A 26,285-nucleotide genomic window follows, 5' to 3' on the forward strand; every position below is an offset into this window, starting at 1 on the left:
TAGGAGTATATGCCTGGATATATAGCTTCTTTTAATCTTTCACTTCTTACCACCTATATTTAGGAATGTTTTAGGATGTTACTGCTGTTCAATTCTGTTAGCCTAACATTCCTTGGTGGTTTACATTCTGGGTTTGTGTTTGTGTTTGTGTATGTAAGAGAGACTATAAAAGAAGAATTTATTAGTCTTCTTTATGGGAAGGCAAAAGAGAACTCAGGTCAATAGGATTATATGAGTGCATTCAAGACTGAGTGAAAGAAAATGTTGCTAACCATAAGGGAAATGGAAGTATCCAGAGGAGAAGCTTGTTGGGAAGGGAAAGAGATGAGTTATAGATATCTTGAGTTTAAGGAGATGATGGAAATTACAAGGTGAAAGTAGGTATTTGAAAATATATCATCTCTTGGAAGTAAAGTAAGGACTGGAAGCATAACTTTGGAAATTAGCTAGTGAGACATGATAGTTGAAGTCATGGAAATGGATGAAATCTCTTTAGAGAAAATTCTTTATATACATACACACATACATATATTACATAAAATGTGTATTATACCTTTTTGTTCTGCTCAGTTTTATTTTTAAATTATGTTTTACCATTAGGTATATTTAAATTCATTTTTGGCTTTAACTTGTTAAAAGTCAGTTGTGGGGGCAGCCTCCCATGGCTGTTCCACTTATGCTGTCTTGCTGGCCATCAATCCTATCTTACTAATAAATCTTTCTTTTTACTTTAAAAAAAAAGTCAGTTGTGTCTTCATCAGTATGGTAGAACTATTTAGATTGTTTTAGAATTTGTGAAAATTTTGGAATAGATTTAGGCTGAGATTAACTTTTTTAAAACCCTTACCTTCTGTCTTAGAATCAATGCTTAGTATTGGTTCCAAGTCAGAAGGGTGGTAAAGACTTGGCATTTGGGGTTAAGTAAATTGCTCAGGGTCTCATAGCTAGAAGTGTCTGAGGGTAGATTTGAACCTAGGACCTAGTAAGAACTTTAATAATTAGAAAATAGTCATTGTTTTTCTGAAATGCCCCTTGCCAACATATATTTTTGCTGTTTTATTGCTAGGTATAGGATAAACAATTAAAAAAATTTTTTTTTTCCATCGAGGCTATTTGAGGCTATCTTTAGTTGATTAGTTAACTCAATTGTTTGTGTTAATATTGATAATATAAAGTTATATAAATAGTAATTTCCAAATAGTTTTACTCAAAGTGTTTAATTCCCTTGTAAAATATAGTGTGTTCATATATATGCATATATACATATATGTGTAATTGGAAACATAAATGTTGGAAACATATAAATATATTTAAAAATATAAAAACATGCATACATTTATGCACACATTTTAAACTGATGATAAGTAAGGAAAAAATGAAAATATAAAGAAATTCTTTTTAAAAAAAATCTCATCCTTGGCTATCTAAAATGGAAATTGAAGGAATAGTGACCTGGGGTTAAGGAAGCAAAGAATTTTAACAATTAGGAGTTGGCCAAGTTTTGATTATGTTGCTTAGGTTTTTTTTATTATCAATTACATCATGGTTATTTTTCCCTCCAAATTTCATACTTTTCTCCAAATTAGAACAGATAATAATATTGATAGCATTCTTAGGCTTTATATAATTTCCTTTGGAATTTTTATAAGTAAATCTGTTGATAGTTCCTGGTGTAATTTTTCCTATTTTTAAAGCTTGATTTTTAAAAAAACATTGCTGCAAATAACTTGATATGTTATCAAAGTTCAACCTGTACTTTTCTCACTTCACTACTGTCACAGGAATGAAGCATCTTCTAGCATGAATATTGGTTGATGGCTAGTGTTGTAGGTTATATTTAATTTTTATTTAAATTTTCTGCCACCTTATTTCTCTAAGATTTGACCCAATTTCTTTAGAACTTGAACAATTATTTGTGAGACTTGACACTTTTTTCTTTAGTCTCTAATGAATTTCTATTTTTGGTAATTTCACTATTGTTTTTTATAATATAAAGAAATGGTCTTAAGACATGATTAAATATAAAAAAAGGCAATAAGTTATTCACTATATTCAGGGTAATGAGATAGATTTAATAGTATTGTGCTTTATAAAAACTGTCTGAATTGAGAATTGCAAACTTAAAACATGTTAGTTATTATAGTTGGTTCCACCCTCCCCCCCAATAAAACAAAGAGCAAGACCCTTGAAATTTACTTTGGCTTATCTAACAAGGACCCCAAGTCTCCCAATTTCTCTTTGCCTCATTTAGCTAAGAATTTTGTTAGGTTGAAAAATCAATTCATTTTCTTAGGATTTTACTCTTAGTATAGTACCTTTATTACTTGATTGGTGGTAGGTTAGGGTTAAGTTGCTGAGACTTTCTAGAAATTTGTCCAATTGGAGAGCTTTGAGATTTTGTTTTTCTTCTTTGAGATTTATGGTCATATATACAAGGGGAAAAAATATCCAAAAGAATACTTTTTACACATTTTAGGATATACTTGTATCCTCTTGGGAATCTGAAGCTGAATATGTCATCATATAGTCAGTTATTTTGTTGTCATACTGCAATTTGCAGGAATTAACAGTAGCCTAGTCATTAGAGTTTTCTTCAAAGGAAAAAATTTCAAACAATGTTTAAATAAAATGATTGTGGTTTTAATGATGAATATTTGAATGCAAACTTAATTGCATTTGTCAGTCCTTCACTTAGTAATGTAGATTATCCATGACTGCTTCTCTGGTCCATTACTTGTTCATATTTTCTCATAGCAGAGAGGTTTTAAGCATGGGTTCTGTTAACTTTTTAAAAAAAATTGATAATTGCATTTCATTATAATTGTTTTCTTTTGCATTAATATGTATTTTATTTTATGCATTTAAAACATTCTGAGAAGGAGTTCACAGGCTACACTAGATTGACCAAGGATGGTTCATGACCAAAAAAAAAAGTATAAGAATTTCTACTTAGGGTCTACATTATTAATCTCAGGCATTTATTGGTTGCCATTCTCACTATATGACTGGTCCACTTTCATTCTGTTGACAGTCATTCATACTGTGTAACTGACCCATTTTCAATTATATCTATAATCAAAAGTAGAATTGAGGCTAACACATTTTCAGGGGAACATTAAGTAAAAAAAGCCAAGTATGGTGGATCCATGAATGAGGATTTTAAAGATTGTTTCATAGAATAAAAAATATATATAGTTCATATGAATAGTTCTGTTTCTTTTGTTTGTGTATTACATTTTGGGGAAAAAAGCTAATTGGCTTCCTTGACATTTCTTCTACTCTTCAATCATTGTCCTTTTTTACTGCCTCAAGGTGAAGATGTACAAAAAGTTTTAGATGAATGGAAGGAGTATAAAATGGGAGTACCAACCTATGGTGCAATTATTCTTGATGAAACACTTGAAAATGTGAGTGAAATTAAGAGTCAAGATGGCATATGCAATATCTTAAGTGAAGTAGCATTTAACTCGGGTAACATTTTAGTTTAATAAAATCAATGTGTCATAATAATTTTCTGAATTGACATTAAAAAAATTGTATCCTACATGGATAGTAAAATCCTTTGGTGCATTTTAGTCTGAACAACTCAACATTTTTTGACAAGGATGTTTAATTTTTCTTGTAATAGATCAATCACAAAGAATTTATTAAGTGAGTACTGTGTGTGTGCCAGGCACTGTAATAAGTACTGAAATGATACATTCCCTGCCCCCAGTGAGTTTACAATTATTTTTTTTTTCCCAAGGTATTATTGGTTCAGGGTTATCTAGCAAAATCAGGCTGGGGATTTCCAAAGGGAAAAGTAAATAAAGAAGAGGCACCACATGACTGTGCTGCTCGAGAGGTAAGTTTGTGTATGTGTAGGTAAATGATATCGTTTGGCTTTTATAACCTGCTTTTTTTCTCTTCATTTTAATGATGAATTATTCCTTTGTCATTTTTTCCTGAATATGCCAATCTATTTGCCTGCTTTCTTTTTTTAATTCTTTGTCTGCTTCTTGTAAACAGTATATGTAGGATTCTGGTTTTTAATCCATTCTGCCATCTGTTTTCTGTTGTATGGGTTAGTCCATCCCTATCAGATTTATAGTTATGATAATTATTGTTATGATTAAAAATGATGATGGTCGAAATTAAAAGGAAGAATAGTATTTTAATAAAAGCCATGCTGATATAAACTGACCACGCGCCTGTAAGAAACCTATTCCAACATCACACCTCCGCCATTTACCTTTCCTCTCTCCATGAGCTCAGGTAGCTAAAGAGACCTTTCCAAGTCACTTCCCCCTCTTTTTAAAACAGTCCCTCACCTTGAATACGTAATCCAAAACAGGAAACCCATTGGACCACGGGAAATGTAGTTCCAAGTATCCCAAGTGATTTTAAATGACACATTATCTATGTATTTCCCTCCATCTTATTTTCCCTCTGTTCCCTTCTTCTCTTTCCTTTCACTGTCTGTCTTCACAAGTGCTTTATATCTGACCACCATCTCCCCAAATCTGTTTTTTTTTTTAAACCCTTAACTTCTGTGAATTGGCTCCTAGGTGGCAGAGTGGTAAGGGTGGGCAATGGGGGTCAAGTGACTTGCCCAGGGTCACACAGCTGGGAAGTGTCTGAGGCCGGATTTGAACCTAGGACCTCCTGTCTCTAGGCCTGACTCTCAATCCACTGAGCTGCCCCCCAAATCTGTTTTTATTTAAGTCACCCCACCCCCTTTTCCCCATCCCTTTTTACTTTCCTTTAGGTACTATAGATTTCTATATTTAACTGAGTGCATATGTTATTTCCTCTTTGAGCCAAATCTGATTAGAGTAAGGTTCAAATGTTGCCCACCATTTCCCTATCTTCCCCTACTATGTAATGATTCTTTTGAGCCTCCTTTATTTGAGATAGTTCATACCATTCTGTCTCTCCCTTCCTTCTTCTCCCAGTGCATTATACTTTCTTCTCCCTTAATTTTGTTTTTTTTTGGATATCCTCCAATTACAGACAATTCTGTCGACACCTTCTATCTATGTATGTTTTTTCCTAATTGCCTTAATATTGATAAAGTTAATTGGAGTTAAAGGTATGATCTTCTCATCTAAGAATATACACAGTTTAACAATTTATTTGTATTGAATCCTTTTGTTTTCTCTTCCTGTTTTTTTGTTGTTGTTATGATTCTCTTGAGTCTTTTGCTTGAATGTCAAATTTTCTATGAAGTTCTGGTCTATTCATTAGAAATTCTTGAAAGTTCTTAATTTCATTAAATGTCCATTTTTTCTTTCTTTCTCCCCATCATTGGCTGTATTCTTGCTCCTCTGTTTATTTGCTGGTTCTGTGGGTTTGAGCTATTTTGCCCTGAAGGGCTTCTTCTCTGCTGATTGAGTATAGGCTGATAGAATATTAATGACCCCTAAGATCAGATACTTCCCTAGCTGTCAGCAGAAGCTGAAGGTAGTTACCTTCATCCTCCTCTCTCATTTTCTTTCTGCCTGCTGCCTCCCTGCCAGCTGTGACTGGTCATTAGCTACCCTCTGTGGTACCAAGATACTCTGTCCCAGTTGCAGCCTTAGCCCTATAATCTCAGCTGGATTCTCACTGCAGCTCTCAGCACAGTCAGTGGGGAAGGGATGTTGGAGATTGAGCTTCCCTGCCCTCTGAAGACTTTTTATTTGCCTTATTGATAGATTGAATTAAGCCAGGGTGGAGCTGTTCTGCAGAGCTGGATGTGCCCTGAGGCCTGAGGCAAAGGCCCAAGATGGAGAGTTGGGCATGAAGGCTGAGACCAGGCTGCTTTCCTCTCTGTGCCTCTCCTCCAGTTGCCTCCCTGCCAACTCTGGTCAGTGCCCTGAGCCTCCCGTAGCTGTGGTAGCAAGGTGAATTTTCGGCTCAGTAAGCAGGCTTTCATGGAATTATAGTTGACCTCCTCACACTACTAGTAGTGTCAGAGGTAGGATTTAAATTCAGGTTCTTTGACTTCAGAATCATTGCACAGTTCAGGTCCTAGAAACATAGATTTAGTGTTGGAAAGTACCTCAAAGGTTATTTATTCTGGTTTGTTCCTTTTGCAGATGAAAAACATTGAGGTTCAGAGTTTAACTTTCCCAAGAGTATGTAAGAAGAATTTCTAAGTAAATTTTAGATATATTGCTTGTATTCCTCATATTTTCCAGCCTTTTAACAGAAATTTAACATGGATATGTTTTGATTCTGTAGCACTCTATTTTCTATGAGAGGTAGTTTGTCAAAAGGAGAGAGTGTTGGACTTAGGTCAGGAAAATTTGTTATCAAATCCTGCTTCAGACACTTATTAGCTGTGTGACTGGTTATTATTTTTGGGTAAATACACTTCTCTATCTCAGTTTCCTTATCTATAAAATGAGAAGGTTTAGCCTTTTAAGTTCCTTTCTTTTATCTGTTCTTTTATCCCTTTGCCTTTCTCTTGTGGTAAGAATTTTTCTTAATTTGGATTTTTGATCATTTTTATTTGATTAGTTATAATGTACTAGAATTTTATTACCTCTATTAATGCAATAGTATTTCAGTTGGAAAATTCAAATATAATAATAATTGGCCAACACAATATAACCATAGCATTTCAGTTCCAGTGCACTAGATCACTCATACTTGTCTTCTAAGTTGTTTTGGCCTGAAAAATAACTTCACCATGTCTTTTTCTGGTTTATGCTGCTCCAGGATTTGTTTTGAGGCATTATATCATAGCTTTTTCAAGGGTAATTTGGTAAAAATAAGATGAGTCCTTGTACTTTCTCTGTAATCTTGGCTCCATCCTATTCTGTTTTTTAAGGTATTAATTTCTTCAGTATTTTTTTAGATGTGCCTCCTTTACTCCTTTACTATTGACTCTTTTTTCATGATTTTCCTGTATATCTCTCTTTTCCCAGTTTTTCTTCTGTCTCTAATTTGGTTTTTAAAATCTTTTTTGAGTTCCTCCATTAATTCTTTTTTGCGCTTGAGAGCAATTAATATTTTTCTTGGAGGCTTTGGACACAGAAGTATTGACTCTATTGTATTCTTTTGAGTTTGTCTTTGTGTTGTTGAGTTTCTTTTTTCCCCTCATTTGCTTATTTTCCAGCCCTTTTCTTTCAATGGAAAAACCTGTTAAAGTTGGGCTCTGTAACTGTGGTGAAGGGAGCACTGTTCCAAGCTTCAGGTTCTTTGTGTGCATGCATTTAGAGTTAGCTCTGGAGAGCTATCTGCTTTCAGTTCTTCCAAGGTGGTATTGTGTGGAGTGGAATTTTTGGGGAGAATTGCATCCCCAGAAATCACTTTAATGAGCAGACAGGAAGCTTAGATAGATGCTTGCAGAGAAAATACAGCCTTTATCAGGAAGGGGAGGGGACAGGGAACAATTGCTCTGAGTGGTCTACTGAAAGCAAGTGTCCAAAGATATTCACATGAATCCAGAATTTATAGGAATTTAACACAATGCTCCTCTTCTTATCGCCCACCACCTGTGTGTAATACGTCTGTGTTTGTTATGTTTTCTTTATCTTGTCTTCCCCTCCTTAAGTTTCCCAGTACTCTCAAACCCATGGGAGCATTCCTCAAGTTTGTAATTTCTAAGTTGATTTAGATTTAGACAGAATTTAGACATGTCCAATATCTTTCAGGCTGAAACATTTAGACCAGGGAGTTAAGATTATATCTTTGTGTTTTAAGACATTTCCCATGGGAAGAAAAGGTAGGGGTGGTTTGGCCTCATTAGAAAAGAATTTCCCCCTTGTAACTGTGACCAAAGAACCCTGCTCCCCTGTGGCCTAAAGTGCTAGTTTGTGCTATTCCTCTTCCCCATCCTACAAACTTGCCTCAGGACTGTCACCTGGATGGTGAGTGATTGAGAGCTTATGGCAGTGAGATGAGAGCCTTCTACCAAGAGCCAGCAAAAGGACACATACAATCTCCTTCTGAACCTCCTTTACTCCCTATGGCTGAGAGGTCCAGAAGCCTTTGCTGCTCCTTCAGCTGCCTCCAGGTCCCGTTTCCATGGTGCAGCCTGTCCTGGTGTGCTGTTTTGTGTTCCACCTCTGTCTTGGTGCATGCGCTTGCCTTCTAAGTTGTTTTGGGCTGAAAAATTACTTCACCCCAACTTTTTATGGATTATGCTGCTTTAGAATTTGTTCTGGGGCATTATATCATAGTTTTTTTTGAGGGTAATTTTGTAGAGATCAGATTGGCCCATTTACCTTCTCTTTCATCTGCATTTAAATCAGTGATTCCCAAAGTGGGCGCTACCACTCCCTGGTGGGTGCTGCAGCGATCCAGGGGGGTGGTGATGGCCACAGGTGCATTTATCTTTCCTATTAATTGCTATCAAAATTAAAAAAAATTAATTTCCAGGGGGCTAAGTAATATTTTTTCTGGAAAGGGGGTGGTAGGCCAAAAAAGTTTGGGAACCACTGATTTAAGTCATAAAGACAGAGTGACATAAAGAAGCACAACATTTGATTTTGTACATATTGAAAAAGTCTTCATGCTTATTGATGATAATGCCAGCTTAAAAAAAGTCCTTTTAAAAGTTAGTTTGATAGGATTTGGTCTGAGATAACTTTAATTTGTAGGTTTGTAGCACATATATAATAGGCAAAGAATCCATTTATACTATGATCTTTATTGGATTTTATATGCTCCAAGAAATTTGTAATTCAGAAAATGATTTGGTAAGTGCAAGAATAGATATTAAATTTTTCCTCTAGGATTTTGCAGAAATTAGTGATCAGTTAAAACTATCTGCTGGTAAGTACCTTAAGTAAAGTGAGTGTAATAGTACAAGATTAATATATTTTTATAATTCTCTTAACATTAAAAACCTATGATTACGTTTTATCACTTCACATTATACTTGTCTGAAATTTGATTTTAGTATATGTGACTCTTTCTAAAGTGGTAGCCCTTAAAAATATGATTAGGAGGATTATATTTAACTTTAAAAATTTTGCATTTCAACAAATATTTATGATTTACTCCATTTCGTGAGTCTCAGAAGTAGGAATAAAACTTATTTTTAAGGCATATTTCAGAAATGATCATTTTTGAATAGTATCTATACTTTATTTTAATATGTTGTACAATTTTACCAACTTTTTTAGTATCACAAACATTTAGTCTAAATCTATAGGAGTTATGAATAAAGAGGAAACCATGGCCTTTCTGGGTGGGGAGCAAGGGCCAGTGTTCTGGTTTTTATAGACATGAAAAAAATCATGGTATCTTATTCATTGAAATTATGTAGTTCTAATACAAATTTAGGTAGTTGAACATTAAGCCTTCAATAAAACGTTTAATTTTTAAAAATCAAAAAATCTACATCTTAATAGCATAACCAAAATAGATACTACACACGAAATAAATATGAACAATTAAATGTAATTGTGCAGATTTATTCATTAGTACTTAGACATTGGAGAGGATAAAGTATCCCATCTTAGTATCAGACTTAAATACAGAAGGACACTGGCCATAAAACAGATTAGATTGTGTTTGTTTATAAAATGTTTTGCTTTCCCTAGCCATTTCTAGCAATAATACTTATACATAACAAATGCATGTGCTTCTCCTATCACTTCTTCTTGTGATGGATAAAAGAGCACTAAGGTTGGGGGTGCTCTCCTTCCCTTGCTGAGTGATGGATGGGTAAAAGGTGATTGAGGTAGTAGGAGAGGAATGAAAGGGAAGCCTGAGTTTAGGGAGGAATGGACAAGGCAGAATTAGGATGGTAAGGGTACAGAGTGAGGTGTTCAGGTGAGGCAGCTAACACAGACTAGACTCCCAAGCTAGAGACAGAGGATACTGGGGGTAATAGGCTGAACCCTTCCAGGCAGGAAAGATACTTCTACAGACACAAGGAATAAGGGGAATAAGGCCAGTCAGAAATGATTGAAATCTGACTTGAGGGCTTTCTTGTCAGTTTCTCAAGTCTCAAGTTCAGTGAAACTGAAGGGATTCTGGAGGAAGCGTTGGGCTATTACTTCCTCCCAAGATGGATGCCTCCAGTTTCCCTCAGGAAATAAAGAGAATAAATCCTCCCCCTTCAACCATTGCCTAGTTCTTCAACACAATGGTTCTCCAGAGGGTTTGCTTAGGTAACAAAGAGATTTATTAATGTTAAGGTTTGGTGAGGAAGGAGAGAAGGGTTTGGGGTTTCTGATAGCCACTAGGGAGAAACTCAAGATGGAGAAGGGTCACAGGAATGGATTAGACTGAGAGAAGAACCTGCTTCTCTCAGCCAGGGAAGATTTGGCTGCTCTTAAAGTAGAGGGAAAAGGGATAGTTTGAATTCAAGGATGTCCTATTTGCCTATTGGGGAAAACTAAACCCACAAAGTCTATTCACTATAAACCCAAAAGCCACCCTATCTCCCAGAGCCTCAGGAAAACAGGAAGGGAAAACAGGGAAATAATATGGAGAAGGTCAGGGAGAGGTCCAGAGAAATTAGCTAGGTTTAGATTGTCCAGAGACAAAGCACAGGCCAAAGGCAAAACTGAAAGCCAAAGGAGAGCTCTAGTTGGTCCTTCTGCAAGGCTCAGGAACCAACTGACTTCTCTCAGAATTCTAAGGCTTCTAACTGCCAGAAGTTTTCATTTGGCCCCCTGCAAGAACAAAAACCTCTCTTGCATCTTTTGCATTACATTCTTTACCTCAGGCTAAGTTTTCTCATCTGTTAAAAATGAGGATAATATAGTACCTCCTTCATAGGGTATTATAAGGATCAAATGAAATAGTATATAAAGCACTGTGCAAATCTTAATGTTCTATATAAATGGAAATTATTAATGTTCTCACCTGTTTATCTCATGGATCAAGGTCATAAAGAGCTTACTATTTAATATTTCAGTTTGTTTTATGTTCATCTAGTTATTGACTTAACTTGAAATCAGCAAAAATTGTGCTTCTGCTATCAAAGCATGTTGTAACTCAGCTTAGAACCCACACACTGAAAGTTTTACTTAGGAGAGTGGAGAATGGAAGGGATAGAGTGAATATGTAGCCATAATAGTGACTTTTGTGGCAGTTCATGTAAGGTAGAAGCCATAGCCCAAATTTTGAGGAAAATGCCAGGCTCTAGTGAATTCATTGTAGATTATTTGGGCAGTACTAAAAAGTGCTTTTTTAATATATTATGATCTAGTCACCATAAATCTACAACTCCCTGTATAAATTTGAGGAGCTGAAAAAGACTTTGTTAAAAGAGGAATCTTTATTTATTATCTTTATTATCTTGGAATTTTATAATAATTATTTTGTATAAAATAAATAGATTTTTTACAAAATGTCATATTTGAATTAAAATATTTCTAAATATTTAAACTCCTAGGTCTTTGAAGAAACTGGTTTTGATATCAGAGATTACATTTGTAAGGATGATTACATTGAACTAAGAATCAATGACCAACTAGCTCGTTTGTACATCATTCCAGGAATTCCAAAGGATACAAAATTCAACCCAAAAACCAGAAGAGAGATTCGGGTATGTAACAAATGCAAACATTTACTATGTTTGCTATATATATATATATTTACTATGTTTACTATATAATGCCAGTGCCCATTCTGTTTGTAAATAGTAGTTCAAAAAAAGTACAAAGGCTACAGTATTACTTTTAATGTGATTTATTTATTTGCATATTAGGAAAATTTTTTCCCCCATGTTTCATTTTCTCTCCTTCCCCTCTTACCTTCTCTCTCCCAGAGCTGACAAGCATTTCCACTGGGTTATACATGTATTATTATCACTTAATACTTATTTTACAGGATTACTTTTAGGTAAAGATTAGCCAACTCTAGCTTGGTACTGCTACTTCAGCCTCAGTTCTATTCAGTTTGTTAAGAAATATAATTTTTTTAACTTGCTTTCAGAATATTGAATGGTTCTCAATTGAGAAATTGCCCTGCCATAGAAATGACATGACCCCAAAGTCAAAACTTGGTTTGGCACCTAACAAGTTTTTCATGGCCATTCCGTTTATCAGGTATGTTTTTGGTACTTGAAATATAGACTTTACAGGTTATAATTCTTATAATTGAATGATAATAGCTACCATTATTTTCACAGACCATTAAGGGACTGGATTTCTCGAAGGTTTGGGGATTCCTCAGACAGTGACAATGGGTTTTCTTCAGCTAGCGGGACGCCAGCCAAACCTAGTGTGGAGAAAATGAGGTAAAGAAGTATATTTATATGACTCTTGCTTTCTGGTAGTTTAAAATTTCTTTAGAGGTATGCAGTTAAAGGTTGTCCTTTGATGGCTAGAAAAATATTCCTCAAGTTTTCTATAACATTATAACAAGGTTGCTAAAGTCTTGACAAAGACTAATTGTAAATGTTCTACAAGTTCTGAGTGTGGCAAATTTGAGAAGATGATCCCTTTTAGATGAATAGATGCATTTAGGAATTGAAAAATCTTCTTTCTCAATTTCTGAGGTTCTGTTTGCATGGTAATCAGTTGTAACAGGTGGAATACAAATCTACTTGATTCATATAGTAAAAAACATTTAGGAATGTTGTATTTTTCTTTTCCAAGTTATTATGTATTGGCTAAGTAAAAGTTTGATATGACTTAGGACTTTACTATTCCTCCAAGTGAAATTTTAGCTTACTTTCCTATTCTAATTAGTATAAATCTCAATAATCCCTTGTTTAAAAACTAAACTGCTTAATAAGAAATCCTTTGATTGTGGTTTTTATCCTCAACAGCACCTAGTACATTTTTTATCATAGCCTATGTTTACTCTAGATTAATTTTTGTTGATCATAGTCTATATTTCCTTTTGATTAATTTTCATCAGTTAATTGAAAGATATTCTAACTTTCTGGTAAAATAATTTCATATAAATTGGACTGGATTTTGCAGAGGAGGCAACCAAAAGAATTTCAGAGTGCCAAAGATGTTTTTCTTCTAAAGGAAAAACTTAAAGATACTTATATTTGATTTTTTAATCCAAAAATGTGTTGGTTGTGCAAATTTGACTTATCTCTGACAGTGATACTGAGTTAAAGGTGAGATGAGGAATATTTCCATTAAAATGTCTTTTAGAAGTATAAAGAATGGAATGAATGGAGACCCTGTAGCTAAACTTCATTAAATTTACAGTATTAGGATTAAGTGTTACAGTTTTAGACTCAAGAAAGAAAAGTGTGATGGGATGATTTTTTAAAAAGTTCAGGTAAAATCTCATAATTACATCACAAGACATCTATTTCATTTTATTGGAGTAGAATTCTATTTAAAATGAGTTATTTTCTGCTTTTGTAATATAGTTTAAAATATGGTACTGCAAAGCCATTTCCCTTCACCTTTTTTCATTGATTCCCTTGATATTCTTTTTCTTGCAATGAATTTTGTTATTTTTTTCTAACTATATAAAATAACTATTTGGTATTTTTTGACTAGTATGGTACTAAATAGGTAAATTAATTTAGATATGATATCTTTTTTATTATATTGACTTAGCCTACCCATGAGCAATTAATATTTCATAGTTGTTTAGACGTCTTTGTGTGAAATGTTTTGTAATTGTGTTGATACAGTTCCTGGGCTTGTTTTGGCAGATTGACTGCAAAGGATTTTATATTTGAATTTCTCATTTGACCTTTTCCTGATGAGTTGTTGGACAATGTCTTTACATTGGTTTATTTTATATCCTTCAACTTTACTAAAATTGTTAATTGTTTCAACTAGTTCTTTTTAGTTTATTCTCTAAGGTTCTCTAAGTTTGTAGAGCATCATTTTGTCCAAAAGTGATAGTTTTTTTTCTCATTGCCTATTCTTATTCTTTCAATTTCTTTTTCTTGCCTTATTGTTATAACTAGCATTTTTAGTATAATATTGAATAATAGTGGTGGTAATGGACCTCCTTGAATAACGGCTGACTGTATTGGGAAGACTTCTAATTTTCCTGATTACAGATCATGCTTGCAATTTTTTTGCATTCTTCTTATTACTTTTCTTTTTCTTCCTCAGTGTATTTTTAGGTATTTCTTATTACATGTAAAAATCTTTTTTTACATTAAAAAATTTAGAGTTCTAAATTTTCTCTTTTCTCTACCCATCTTGAGAAAGAAAGCAATTTGATATAGGTTATATGTGTAAAGTCAAGTAAAATACATAAGATATAGGAAAACTGTAATAACGATATATTTAAACTGTAATAGGGATATATTTAGAAAGGTGCCCCCAAATATTACTTGGATGACAGACTTGGAAGATGGAGTCTGGAGAGTGTGTGAGGTATCTCTGTATAAGGTGTATCTATAGAGATTGAGCAAGTGACGAAGCCTGATAGGGGCTTCTTCTTGGGGATAAAGATGTTGGGTCCTCAAGTCTAACAGCCTAAAGAAATCCCCCTTTTAGTCAAACCACCTTGCCAGGTCAAGGCAGCATAGCAGGGGGGCTTGATTGATGGAGCTAAGCCCCAAACTGCTAGCTTTTCCCACTCCCTCTGTTCCCTCTGTAACCCTTTCTCAAGAAACTCTTTATCTGACTGCTTTTCAAGGTTTATTGTTGGTGGTCTAAATATTGTAAAATAGGGGAGAAGGGCAGTGGTATATGGGGGGGGGTCCCTGAAACTAATCCCAATTGGTCCTTCTTCCACTGGTCACGCCAAATGGTAAGACCAGGAATTCCCCTTCCCTTCCCTATATCTTATCCCTAAGCTAGTTCAGATAAGTATCGAAATCAGAGATCTCTGTTTGTAAGGCAGACAGCCTGTGCCTCTTGGTTGGCCTGAGACCTGGGGGAGGGGAGGTGTGGACATTGACCCTCAGAGGTCCTGGTGTGTCCTGGAACTCTTCCTTGATAGTCTCAGGTTAAATCAGGAACAATACAGGTTTTGGGGCATCCAAATGTTTCCAGGAAAATTCCTTTTAGGCCTTCTTTGGGTCTTGAGGTACTCGGAGTCCTCCCTCTGCCTCTGAGATACTAGCACGAAGACCCCTACGGTTCTATATTTCCCACAGTCCTCTGCTCCCTTAAACTGTTGTCTGTCACTCATCTCTGATTCTGAACATTCTGAGAGGCTTCACTCTTGTAATTTTGTCCTTACCTGTCTCTTACTCTGCTCACTTAAATGTTCCAACACTTTTTGCAAATCATCCCGATCATCATTTCTTATACTACAATAGTATTCCTTCACAATCATATACCACAATTTGTACACCCATTCCCCAGTCAATGGGCATTCCTTCAATTTCTAATTTTTTGCCACTGCAAAAATAGTTATTATAAATTTTTTGTGTACATATAGGTTCTTTTCCCTTTTCTTTTATCTCTTTCAGATATAGATTTAGTAAGTGTTATTGCTGGTCAAATGGTATACACAGTTTTATAGCTCTGAGCATAGTTCTAAGTTGTTCTCCAGAATGATTGAATCAAAAAAAAACACGTCTCCACCAACAGTGTAGTAATGTTCCAATTTTCCTTTCAACACCAGTCATTTTCCTTCTCTGTCATATTAACCAGTTTGATAAGTGTTATATACCTTATAGTTATTTTAATTTTCATTTCTCTAGTCAATAGTGACTTACAATATTTTTTTCATATGACCGCACACAGCTTTGCTTTCTTCATCTGAAAACTGACTGTTCATATCCTTTGACCATTTATCTATCAGGGAATGACTTGTCTTCTTACAAATTTGACTGAGTTCTCTATATATTTGAGAAATTGGTTTTTTATTAGAGAAAATTTCTGTAAATTTTTTTCCCAGTTGTCATTTTTCTCCAAATCTTAATTGCATTGTTAGTTTGTACAAAGCCATTTAAATTTAATATAATCAAAATGATCCATCTTACCTATTGTAATGCTCTCTATCTCTTGTTTGATTGTAAACTCTTTCCTTATCTGACAAGTAAACAATTCCACAGTCCCATAATTTGATAATTGTAACATCCTTTAGGCCTAAATAATTTATTCATTTGATCTTATCTTAGTATATGGTATGAAATGTTGATCTCTACTTGCTGCCAAACTGTTTTCTAGTTTTTTTTCAGTAATTTTTGCCAAATAGTGAGTTTTTGTCTCATTAGCTATGATCTTTGTCACTATGAACACTACATTTACAGTAGCTATTTATAACTTTGTATTATGTACCTAATCTATTTCATTGATTCACCATTCTATTTCTTTGCTAGTGCCATATTTTTTTTTGACAATTACTGCTTTTTTACAGTTTTAAGATTTGATATAGCTAGGCTGTCCTCATTTTTTTTCATTAATTGTCTTGATATTCTTAACCTATTGTCCTTCTAGATGAATTTTGTAATTTTTTTTTACAGCTCTATAGAATAATTTTTTTTGGTAGTTCATATGGTACTGAATAAGTAAGTTAATTTAGGTAGAATTGTCTTTTCGATTATATTTATTCAGCCTACCCATGAACAGTTACTATTTCTACAGTTGTTTAGATCTGTCTTTTTTTGCATGTGTGAAAAGTGTTTTTTTTATTGTATTCATATAGTTCCTGGGTGCCTTGGTAGGTAGGTTCCCAAATATTTTATATTACCTATAGTTATTTTGAATGAACTTTCTCTTGCTGCTGGATTTTGTTGGTGATATTGCTGATAATTTATGTGGGTTTTATTTTATATCCCACACTTTGTTTAAGTTTATAATTATTTGAACTAGTTTTTTTTCAATTGATTCTCTAAGAATTATCATATGATCTGCAGAGTGATAGTTTAGTTTTCTCATTGTCTATTTTAATTCCTTCGATTCCTTTCTTTTCTCTTGCCATTTCTAGTATAATATAGAATAATAGTACTGATAATGGGCATCTTTGAATCCTGATCTAATTGGGAAGTTTTCTAGCTTATTCCTATTATAGATAATGCTTCCTGATGGTTTTAGAAAAATAATGATTTCTAGTGTTTTGAATACAAATGTTGTGTTTTGTCAAAAGCTTAGCACATTTGTTGAGGTAATCCATATTATTTCTGTTGGCTTTGTTATTGATACAATCAGTTGTGCTGCTTGTCTTCCTAATATTGAATCAACCTTGTATTCCTGGTATAAATTCTTTTGTCATAATGTATGATCCTTGTCATATATTGTTATAATCTCCTTGTTAGTATCTAATTCAAAATGTTTGCAGAAATATTCATTAGGGAAATTGGCCTCTTCCTTCCTTCCTTCCTTCCTTCCTTCCTTCCTTCCTTCCTTCTTTCTTTCTTTCTTTCTTTCTTTCTTTCTTTCTTTCTTTCTTCTTTGCTTTTCCTGGTTGAGGTTTTAGCACCATATTATTGTCATAAAAAGAATTTGGAAGGGTTCCTTCTTTGCCTATTTTTTTCCAAACACTTCATATGATATTGGGATTAATTGTTATAATTATTTGATAAAATTTACTTGTGAATTCATCTGGGTACTAGGAATATTTTTCTTAGGAAACTAATTAATGGATACTTCAAATATTTTTTTCTAAGCTATAGTTGTTTTAAGTATGTCTTTCTGTTAATCTGGGAAATTTATAATTTTGAAATTATCCATTTTACTTACCTAGATTGTTAGATTTATTGACATGTAATTGAGAAAAAATAACTCTTGCTTCAGTTTCATCTACAGTGACAGTGAATTTACTCTTTGTTTTTGTTTTTGTTTTTTTTTAATTTTGGTCATATGCCTCTCTTTTAAAAAAAAATACTAATTTATCTATTTTTTCCCCAGAAAAATCAGATCCTATTTTTATTTATTAGTTCAATGACTTTCTTTTAATTCTCTTTTGATTTTTAGGACTTCCCATTTGATATTTAATTGGGGATTTAAAAAAATGTTTTCTGTTTTTAAAGTTGCATGCCCAATTCATTGATTCGCTTTTTTTCTATTTTACTAATAAGCATTTAGAGATTTAAATTTTACCTTAAGTAAAATAGTTGCATTTTTATTTCATCCCATAAATTTTGGCATAATTGTTATTCTACTTAACAAAATTGATTGTTTTTTTGATTTGTTCTGTGACTCACACTTTAAGACTGGATTATTTAGTTTCAAATTAATTTTAACCTATATTTATATTACCTTTTATTGAATGCATTTTTTTTTTTGCATTATGGACCAAATGTGATGAATTTAGTATTTCTGCTTTTCTCCATTTGGTTGGAAGGTTTCTAATGCCCTACTGCAACATGGTCAGCTTTTGTGTGGTTCCATATTCTGCTGAGAAAAAAGATATGTTCCTTTCTATTCCCATTCAGTTTTCTCCTGAGGTCTTTCATAATTAACTCCTCTAACATTCTGTTCACATCCTTATATTCTTTCTTGTTTATTTTTGTGTGAGTTTTATCTAGTTCTGAGAGAGGAAAGGGAGGTCCCTTGTATCTTTTACTGTGTATTTCCTCCTGTATTTCATTTAACTTTTATTTTTAAAGAAAATCCATCATTTGAATGCTATATCATTTTATGTCTTCCATCTGTGTTTATGATTGATGTTGCTTCATTGTCTGTGGTATTTTTAGAAGAATGTCATTTCCTTTTTTGTCTCTTTTAATTCTATTTTTGTTTTTGCTTTGCCTATTTGCTACCACTGCTTTTTTAATTTCAGCCCAAACAATATTTTGTGCTATTGTCTCTCACCTTTAATCTGAGTGTGTCTTTGTGCTTCAAGTGTTTCTTGCAAACAAATATTGTAGAATTTTATTTTTTAATCCATTCTGCCATCTGCTTTCTTTTTATGGGTGTGTACATTCCATTTACATTCACAGTTTTGATTACTGTTTATTTTCCTTTGTCTTTCTTTTCTCCCCTTTTTATCTTTTTCTCCTTCTCCTTTCATCCTGTTCCTCTTCAGAAGTGTTTTGCTTTTTATCATTGTGCCTCCTAGTATGCCCTCCCTTCTATCAGCAATCCTTTTCTCTTCTTCCTCTCTCCTTCTCCCTCTGTGTACAGTAAGGCAGATTTCTATACCCCACTTATTTTTATGCAATTCCCTCTTTGACTAGATTCTAGTAAGAGGAAGGTTCAAACATTACTCATCATCCTCCAGTCTCCCCCTCCAGGGTAAACGTCTTTTTGTGTCTCTTTAATGTGAATTAATTTTCCATTTCTACTTTTCCCTTCTCTTTCTTATTCCTTAATTTTGTTATTTTTTGATATCATCCCATCATTGTCAGCTAACACCTGTGCCTTCTGTATGTATACGACATCTAATTGCCCTTATAATGATAAAGTTCTTTAGAGTTGTGTCGTCTGATAAGGAATGTAAACAACTTAACCTGATTGAGTCCTTTATGATTTTTCTTTCCTTTTTACTTTTTTTTTCTTTAGATTTTTTTTTTAAACCCTTGTACTTCGGTGTATTGTCTCATAGGTGGAAGATTGGTAAGGATGGGCAATGGGGGTCAAGTGACTTGCCCAGGGTCACACAGCTGGGAAGTGGCTGAGGCCGAGTTTGAACCTAGGACCTCCTGTCTCTAGGCCTGACTCTCACTCCACTGAGCTACCCAGCTGCCCCTCCTTTTTACTTTTTTAATGTTTCTCTTGAGCCTTGAAATTTGAAAGTCAGATTTTTTTTTCAGCTCTTGTCTTTTTATCAGGAATGCTTGAAAGTCCTCAATTTCATTAAATATCTAAAGAATTATACTCAATTTTGCTGGATGATTCTTTTCTTTTCTAAAATTCTACTTATCTCCTAACATTCTTGCTTATTTTATGATTAGATTTATCTGGCTCTAAGGGGGCAAAGTTGAGGTCCCCTACTAGTATTTTTTTCTTTTTTCCTTTCTAGAAAGTTTTCCTTCTCTCTTTTCAAGTCTGTTTTGTTTCTGATGCTTAATCCGCCTACCCATCTATCTGCATTCACTCTTCTCTCCCTTGCAGCTTCTCTTATTCCTTTCCCCTTTTAGTTCCCTGTAGGGTAAAATAGTTTAAAATATTCAACAGAGCATATATGTTATTTCTTCCTTTAGCCAGTTCCTATAGATGTTCAGATGTTGCCCCTCCTCCCCATTTTCTCCTCTAATGCAAAAGCTTTTCCTTTCTCTCCGCTTTTATGAGATAATGTCATCTGTTTTTCCTCTCCTTTCTCCCAGTGTATCCCTTATTCTCACTCTTATCATTTTATTTTTTAAATCATTCCATCATAGTCAGCTCATATCTGTGCCCTTCTAACTTACCTAATTATGATAATATTCTTAGGAGTTACAAGTATCAACTTCCCATATAGTAACAGAAACACTTTAATCATATTAAGTCCTTTTTGATTTCTTTTTCATGATTTTCTGTTCATCTCTTACCTTTCCATCAGTAAAGCTTGAAAGTCGTCCTTTATTTTATTGATATCCTCTTTATCCTTTGTAAGCTTAATTATAGTAAGGTTATGGTTCCTTTTTTGGGCATTCTAGCCATGTTCTTGTCAAGAAGACCTGAGAACGATTGCAGCTGTAAACACTGTAAACAGCTGTGTAATCCTGGACAAGTCATTTAACCCTGTTTGCCATAGTTTTCTCATCTGTAAAATGAGCTGGAGAAGGAAATGACAAACCATGCTAGTATCTTTGCCAAGAAAATCCCAAAAGGAGTCACAAAAAGTTGGACACAACTAAAATGACTGAACAACAACAATGATAATAGGTAGCATTTTTATATAGCATTAGAAAGTTTGCACAACACTATAGATTTTATTCATATACAGTATCCTACTTACTATACTTCATACGTTATACTCCATTTCCTCACTGTGCATTTTACACTTGCTGTTTCCTTTGCCTGGAATGTTCCTCCTCCTCCCTTATGACTTCTAGCTTCCCTAGGTTTCCTTTGAGACTCAGTTGAAATGGTATAAGGGGTAGGGAGTTGAATTGGTCATGGTAGAGGGAGAAGGAGAGCAATTTCTAGGTCGAATAGTTGGAATGTGATAGCCACTAAGAAGAATTTTATGGAAAAAGGAAGTCGTGCTGATCCCAAAGGGTCAAAACCGCATTCGTAGGGGCTGGATTTTTCTAAATACAAGTATAGCTGAGGCAGTCAGAAAGCGATCATAATTACAATTGTTGCGAGAAGTGAGTTGACAAAAAGGGTAATGATAAGGTTAATTATAAAGATCTTTTCTAGTTTCATTTCTACTCCCCCATCTCCTCATTACTAACCTAGTCCCCTTTTTTCTAAGATTATAGTTATTTTCATGTTGTTTCCTCCCTTATGACATTCATGAGAGCAGGAACTAGCATTTATTGTTCCTTATATTTCCAAAACTCAACATAGTGCTTAATCAATACTTGTTGACTGACTAGAACAATATGTTTCTCATAATCACCTTGTCAGGTAGGTGCTATCATTATCTTCTATTTATAAATGAGGAAACTAAAGTCAGGAAACTGACTTGCCCAGGGTCATGCAACAAATCTCAACCTAAAGTGAGATTCAGACTCAGGTCTTTGTGATTCTCAAGTCCAGTATTTTATCTACTTTGTTAAACTGCTTCTTAGGAAATCTTAGGATCTGGCACAGTCTTTTGTAGAATCTGGTGATGTTAAATCAGTTCTTTGAAGGAAGCCAAGAATTTTGAGAATCAGAGATGAGGAGGGAATGCATTTCAGGCATTGAGAAGAGTCAGTACAAAGGCTCAGTCAGGAAATAGTCATGCATTAAAATACAAGGCCAGTTTGGCTGGACTATTGAGTGCATTAAGGGGAGTGATGTCTAATAAGACTGAAAAGGTTGAGAAAGGCTAGATCATGAAAAGCTTGAAATGCTAAACAGAATAATTTATATTTTGTCCTAGACATGATAGGGAGCCACTGAAGTTTATTCAACAGTGTAGTTACATGGTCAGTTCTGGGGAACTGTGGAAGATTGTAATGGAGAGAGACAAGGCAGGAAGACAAATATTACAAGTCATGAAGGCCTAACCTGGGGTAATGGAGTAGAAGAAGGGTTCAGATGGAGGGTAGAATTATCAAGATATGGCAACTGATTGGGGATATGGGATGAGGGAGTGGGGAGCTTAGGATAGTACTACAAACTCAGCTGACTAGAAGATAAAGTTGTATTTGGTTTTAGACATGTTTGCCTGTCGAATATCCAGTTTGAAATTTCTGATAAGCAGATTAGATAAAAGACTAGAACTAGATTTATAGCTCTGTGACTAGAGTTGAGACATATCAATACACAGAAATAAGTTAAAATGAAATATTTGTAAAGTGCTTTGTTGTTGTTGAGTTGTTGATGTGTGTCTGACTTTTCATGATCCCATTTGGGTTTTACTTAGCGAAGATACTGGAATGGTTTGCCATTTCCTTCTCCAGTGGATTAAGGCAAATAGGTTAAGTGACTTGCCCAGGGTTACACAGCTATTGCATTCTGAGGCCAGATTTGAACTTAGATCTTTCTGATTCCAGACCCAGTGCTCTCTTCATTGAACCACTTAGTTGCTTTTTGGAAACCCTTAAAAATACTAATGTTAGCTGCTATTATTATTGTAATCATCATCATTAATGTTTTTATTACTATATGAGGTGATGAGGTAAGTGAGAGTGAAGCAAAAAATTACTAGGAAAGATCCTTGGCTTACGCTCAGTATTAGATATCAAAGGTGAAAGTAGGGCAAGGGAAGCTTGGGTACGCAGTTTGCAAATGAAGGTTTTTTTTTTTATACCCTACCTGGGCATTTGTTGTGGTTTAGTTCTTTTGAATTATGTCAGACTCTTTGTGACCCCATTATGGGGTTTCTTGGCAAAGATACTAGTGTAGCTTGCCATTTCCTTCTCCAACACATTTTACAGATGAAGAAACTGAGCCAAACAGGGCTGAGTGATTACTCAGGCTTACACAGCCATTAAGTGTCTGAGACAGGTTTTGAACCTTGGCCTTTCTGACTCCAAGCCTGACACTCTTATCCATTGTGACACCTAGCTACCCCCAAAATGAGCATAATTGTGGACCATTGGAATTGAGTAGTCCATTGATATTCTTAAGGGAAGATCTTTCTTGATGTAATTTTGTGGGTTCTGACACTTGTTGCAACTAAAAGCTGGTAAATTTATCTCCTCTACTTTTTCCTTCTCCATTATCTCATTGGGTTTCTTGTTATATCTTTAAATTTTAATTATTTGCTTTATGTACTTTTATAACAGGTTTTTTTCTCCAGATAAAACCTGATTTTTATTGTGCTTTGAGTGAGTGTTTACTATGAAGTGATGGACCAAGTATTAGAGAAGGGCAAAAATGATCCCATGAACCAATAGTCATATACTTAACTCTGAGCCTATATTGAAGTTCTTTCTGGAGACACATAAAGAGGGTCTCTTCATGTTTATTAGTGATTTTATTTACTGGAGAGATAGTGTAGTATAGTGGATAGAAAGCTCATCTTAGAATCAGAAAGACCTGGGCTCAAACTGATTTGACTGATTTTGTGAGCCTGGGCAAGACACTTACCATCTCAGGCAATTCTTTAAGATTATAAGTTATAGAACAATTGATGATTTATATTTATGGAGGAAGTTTCTTTAGTTGCCCTAAACTGGTAAAATTGAAATCCTGGACCAAAAAAAGGACTTGGGTCCTTTTGCGTTTCTTCTGTGAGGTTGAAGTTGGGTCATATTTTAATTTAATTTTTAATTTTCAGAACATTAATTGTTAACTAATTATAATTGAAGAATTAATATTTTTACATAATCATTAAAAAATAAGTTTTCTCTGACCTGCTTTTTCTTCGTTTTTTTTTTTTTTCCCTCTGATTTTCTGTGTATGGTAGATTTATATTATATTAAAAACAATGTTCCCTAACCTGGATTTTCTTCTTTTTCTGGTTTGGTTTGTATAGTAGATCTAAATTTCGCTACAACCAGCAGTTGTTTCCAGATTGTTCTCCAGGTGACCAGTGGGTAAAACACAGGCAACCACAGCAACAGAAGCCATTTAATAATCATTCTGACATATCTGATCTTTTAAAAACAAAGGTAAATGGGCAGCATTTAAAAGTTTTCAGACCTTTAAATCTTTGACCTTCAGGACTGTTTGGTTCCTAATCTCATTTGAATTAAGGAGTTTAAAAGAAATAGTTTGTGAAGTTGTGGCTTGTTAATAAAAATAAATAATAATTATAATATAATAATAATGTTAGTGACCTGATGTTTTTAGGGAAGATACCTGATCCTTAACTTTTTCATCACTTATCTATACTTGAGTTATATCAATAATATCAATTATATATATTTGATTTTGATTCACCTATCTAGAGAAAGGCCTATTCAGAAAATAATCCAGAAGGGACTTTTTGCAAATGAAGGGCAATAAGGATTCACTGGCCAATATGAAACAGCTGTGGAATTTCACTTTCATTCTTCTTTTCATTACATGTTTCTCCAAGAAGAATAAAAATCAGAAATTAGAGAGGGAGTTAAATAAAGTGAGCTAGAATTCATGCATTAAATGTTTACTGTATTAATACACACACATATACACACATATACAAAACATCACTGATAGGGGCAACTGGGTAGTTCAGTGGAGTGAGAGTCAGGCCTAGAGACAGGAGGTCCTAGGTTCAAACCCGGCCTCAGCCACTTCCCAGCTGTGTGACCCTGGGCAAGTCACTTGACCCCCATTGCCCACCCTTACCAATCTTCCACCTATGAGACAATACACCGAAGTACAAAGGGTTTAAAAAAAAACAACAACCAAAAAAAAAACATCATTGATGATCCAAATTGAATATATACTATTTTCTCCTCAAGGAACTTGCAGTTTTAATAGGGGAGATAAGATATATAAAAATTAATTTAAGGTATAATGTGGTAAGTGCTATAAGAAGGTACCTAGAGTGTGCTGTGAGGGCAGAGGGAGAAAATTATTTTTGACTTTGGGACTTTAAGGAAAATGGTGTAGGTGGCACTTGAACTGATTCTTGCTAGAGACTGGTAGGTTTTCTAGAGGCAAAGGTGGAGAATAAGGTCATTACCAGTAAAAACAACAACAGCAATAAAGACTGGTAGGAGAACTTAGGATGTATTTGGGAGTTAAGGCTTATGAAGGAAGAGACTGGAATTGTGGTAATAGTGGAGGGCTTTGGATTCCCAGTTAAGGAACTTAGATGTCATTCAGGAGGTAATAAAAAGCCATTAAAGTTTTTTGAATGGATCATTGATGAGATAAATATTATACTTGAGGAAGATATCTTTGTGTGAATTTAATGGTGTGGCAAGGGAATGGAGGCAGAGTTTCTGGATAAAAGATTATTAAGGTAGGCTTGGCAAGATGTAATGAGGATCTGATATTTTAAAAGTAAGGTGTAAAGATTTATATTTCAAAAATAAACTTACAAAATTTATGGCAGGTAAATGGAAGGGAAGATTTACATGTCAAAAAAAAAAACACAGAAGAAAAATCACATTGGATCCAGTTGTAAAATGATCATCAAAACCCAGACAGAAGTTAATCTAGCAAATGATTATCTTAAAAATGGTGCCAGAGTTCTTTGGCACCATTTCTTTAATTAAGGGAAATCCTTAATTTCCCTTAACAAATAAAATGAATTTCTTAGAGCCAAATAGAAAAGAAATTTAAAAATGTGCCACTCCTGGGGGCAGCTGGGTAGCTCAGTGGACTGAGAGGCCTAGAGACAGGAGGTCCTAGGTTCAAACCCGGCCTCAGCCACTTCCCAGCTGTGTGACCCTGGGCAAGTCACTTGACCCCCATTGCCCACCCTTACCAATCTTCCACCTATGAGACAATACACCGAAGTACAAGGGTTTAAAAAAAAAAAAAAAAAGAAAAAAATGTGCCACTCCTAATTTCAGAAAAAATTTTTTAATGTTCAGTTTTAGAAAAGAACTTGGAGACCTTTCAGAGCTGTATCCAGATCTTGCTGATGTTATTGATAATGCAATCTATTTTGCATTTGAAGTTCTTGAATATTTTTAAACAGTCCATCTCGTTTTTATGGACTGATATTATTTATCCAGGACATTCCTGTCCTACTCTCGAATCTATATACTATCTTCAACTGTAAAGTGAGGAAGTATGATCAGATGATTCTATTCTAACAAATTTCACATTTTGTAATTCTTGGATTCTGTGAGTTTAATGATAGCGTGGTTGCCTTAGTTCTTTCTTCCAAATATCCATTTTGGCAACTAAATAAATTTTCCAAATCTCATTTATATTTTACATAAAATTTCTTTCATTTATTTAGAATCTGGTGGCAGAGGTGAGGGGAAGTCAAGATTCTAAAAGGATTTATAAAGACACTTGTATATGCTATATTAGGTTTTTGGGAATCTTGAATCTTTCTTTGGGAAGTGTTCTTGTAAGAAAATATATCTTTAGTTCACAGTGTAATGTGAAATT

The 26,285-nt window shown here is 34.3% G+C and overlaps 1 protein-coding gene across 1 annotated transcript in view; it reads left to right on the top strand.

Annotated features, from left to right (window-relative positions):
• Nucleotides 1-26,285, top strand: part of DCP2 (decapping mRNA 2) — a 53,337-nt gene that overhangs the window by 19,682 nt on the left and 7,370 nt on the right. Inside the window, exons 3-8 of the mRNA XM_044662338.1 lie at nucleotides 3,280-3,407; nucleotides 3,746-3,844; nucleotides 11,324-11,476; nucleotides 11,866-11,978; nucleotides 12,062-12,169; nucleotides 23,761-23,896. Coding sequence (XP_044518273.1) covers nucleotides 3,280-3,407; nucleotides 3,746-3,844; nucleotides 11,324-11,476; nucleotides 11,866-11,978; nucleotides 12,062-12,169; nucleotides 23,761-23,896 — 737 coding nt within the window. The remainder of the gene's footprint in view (nucleotides 1-3,279; nucleotides 3,408-3,745; nucleotides 3,845-11,323; nucleotides 11,477-11,865; nucleotides 11,979-12,061; nucleotides 12,170-23,760; nucleotides 23,897-26,285) is intronic.

Source organism: Gracilinanus agilis, chromosome 1 (assembly GCF_016433145.1).
Source record: "Gracilinanus agilis isolate LMUSP501 chromosome 1, AgileGrace, whole genome shotgun sequence".
Classification (NCBI taxonomy): Eukaryota; Metazoa; Chordata; class Mammalia; order Didelphimorphia; family Didelphidae; genus Gracilinanus; species Gracilinanus agilis.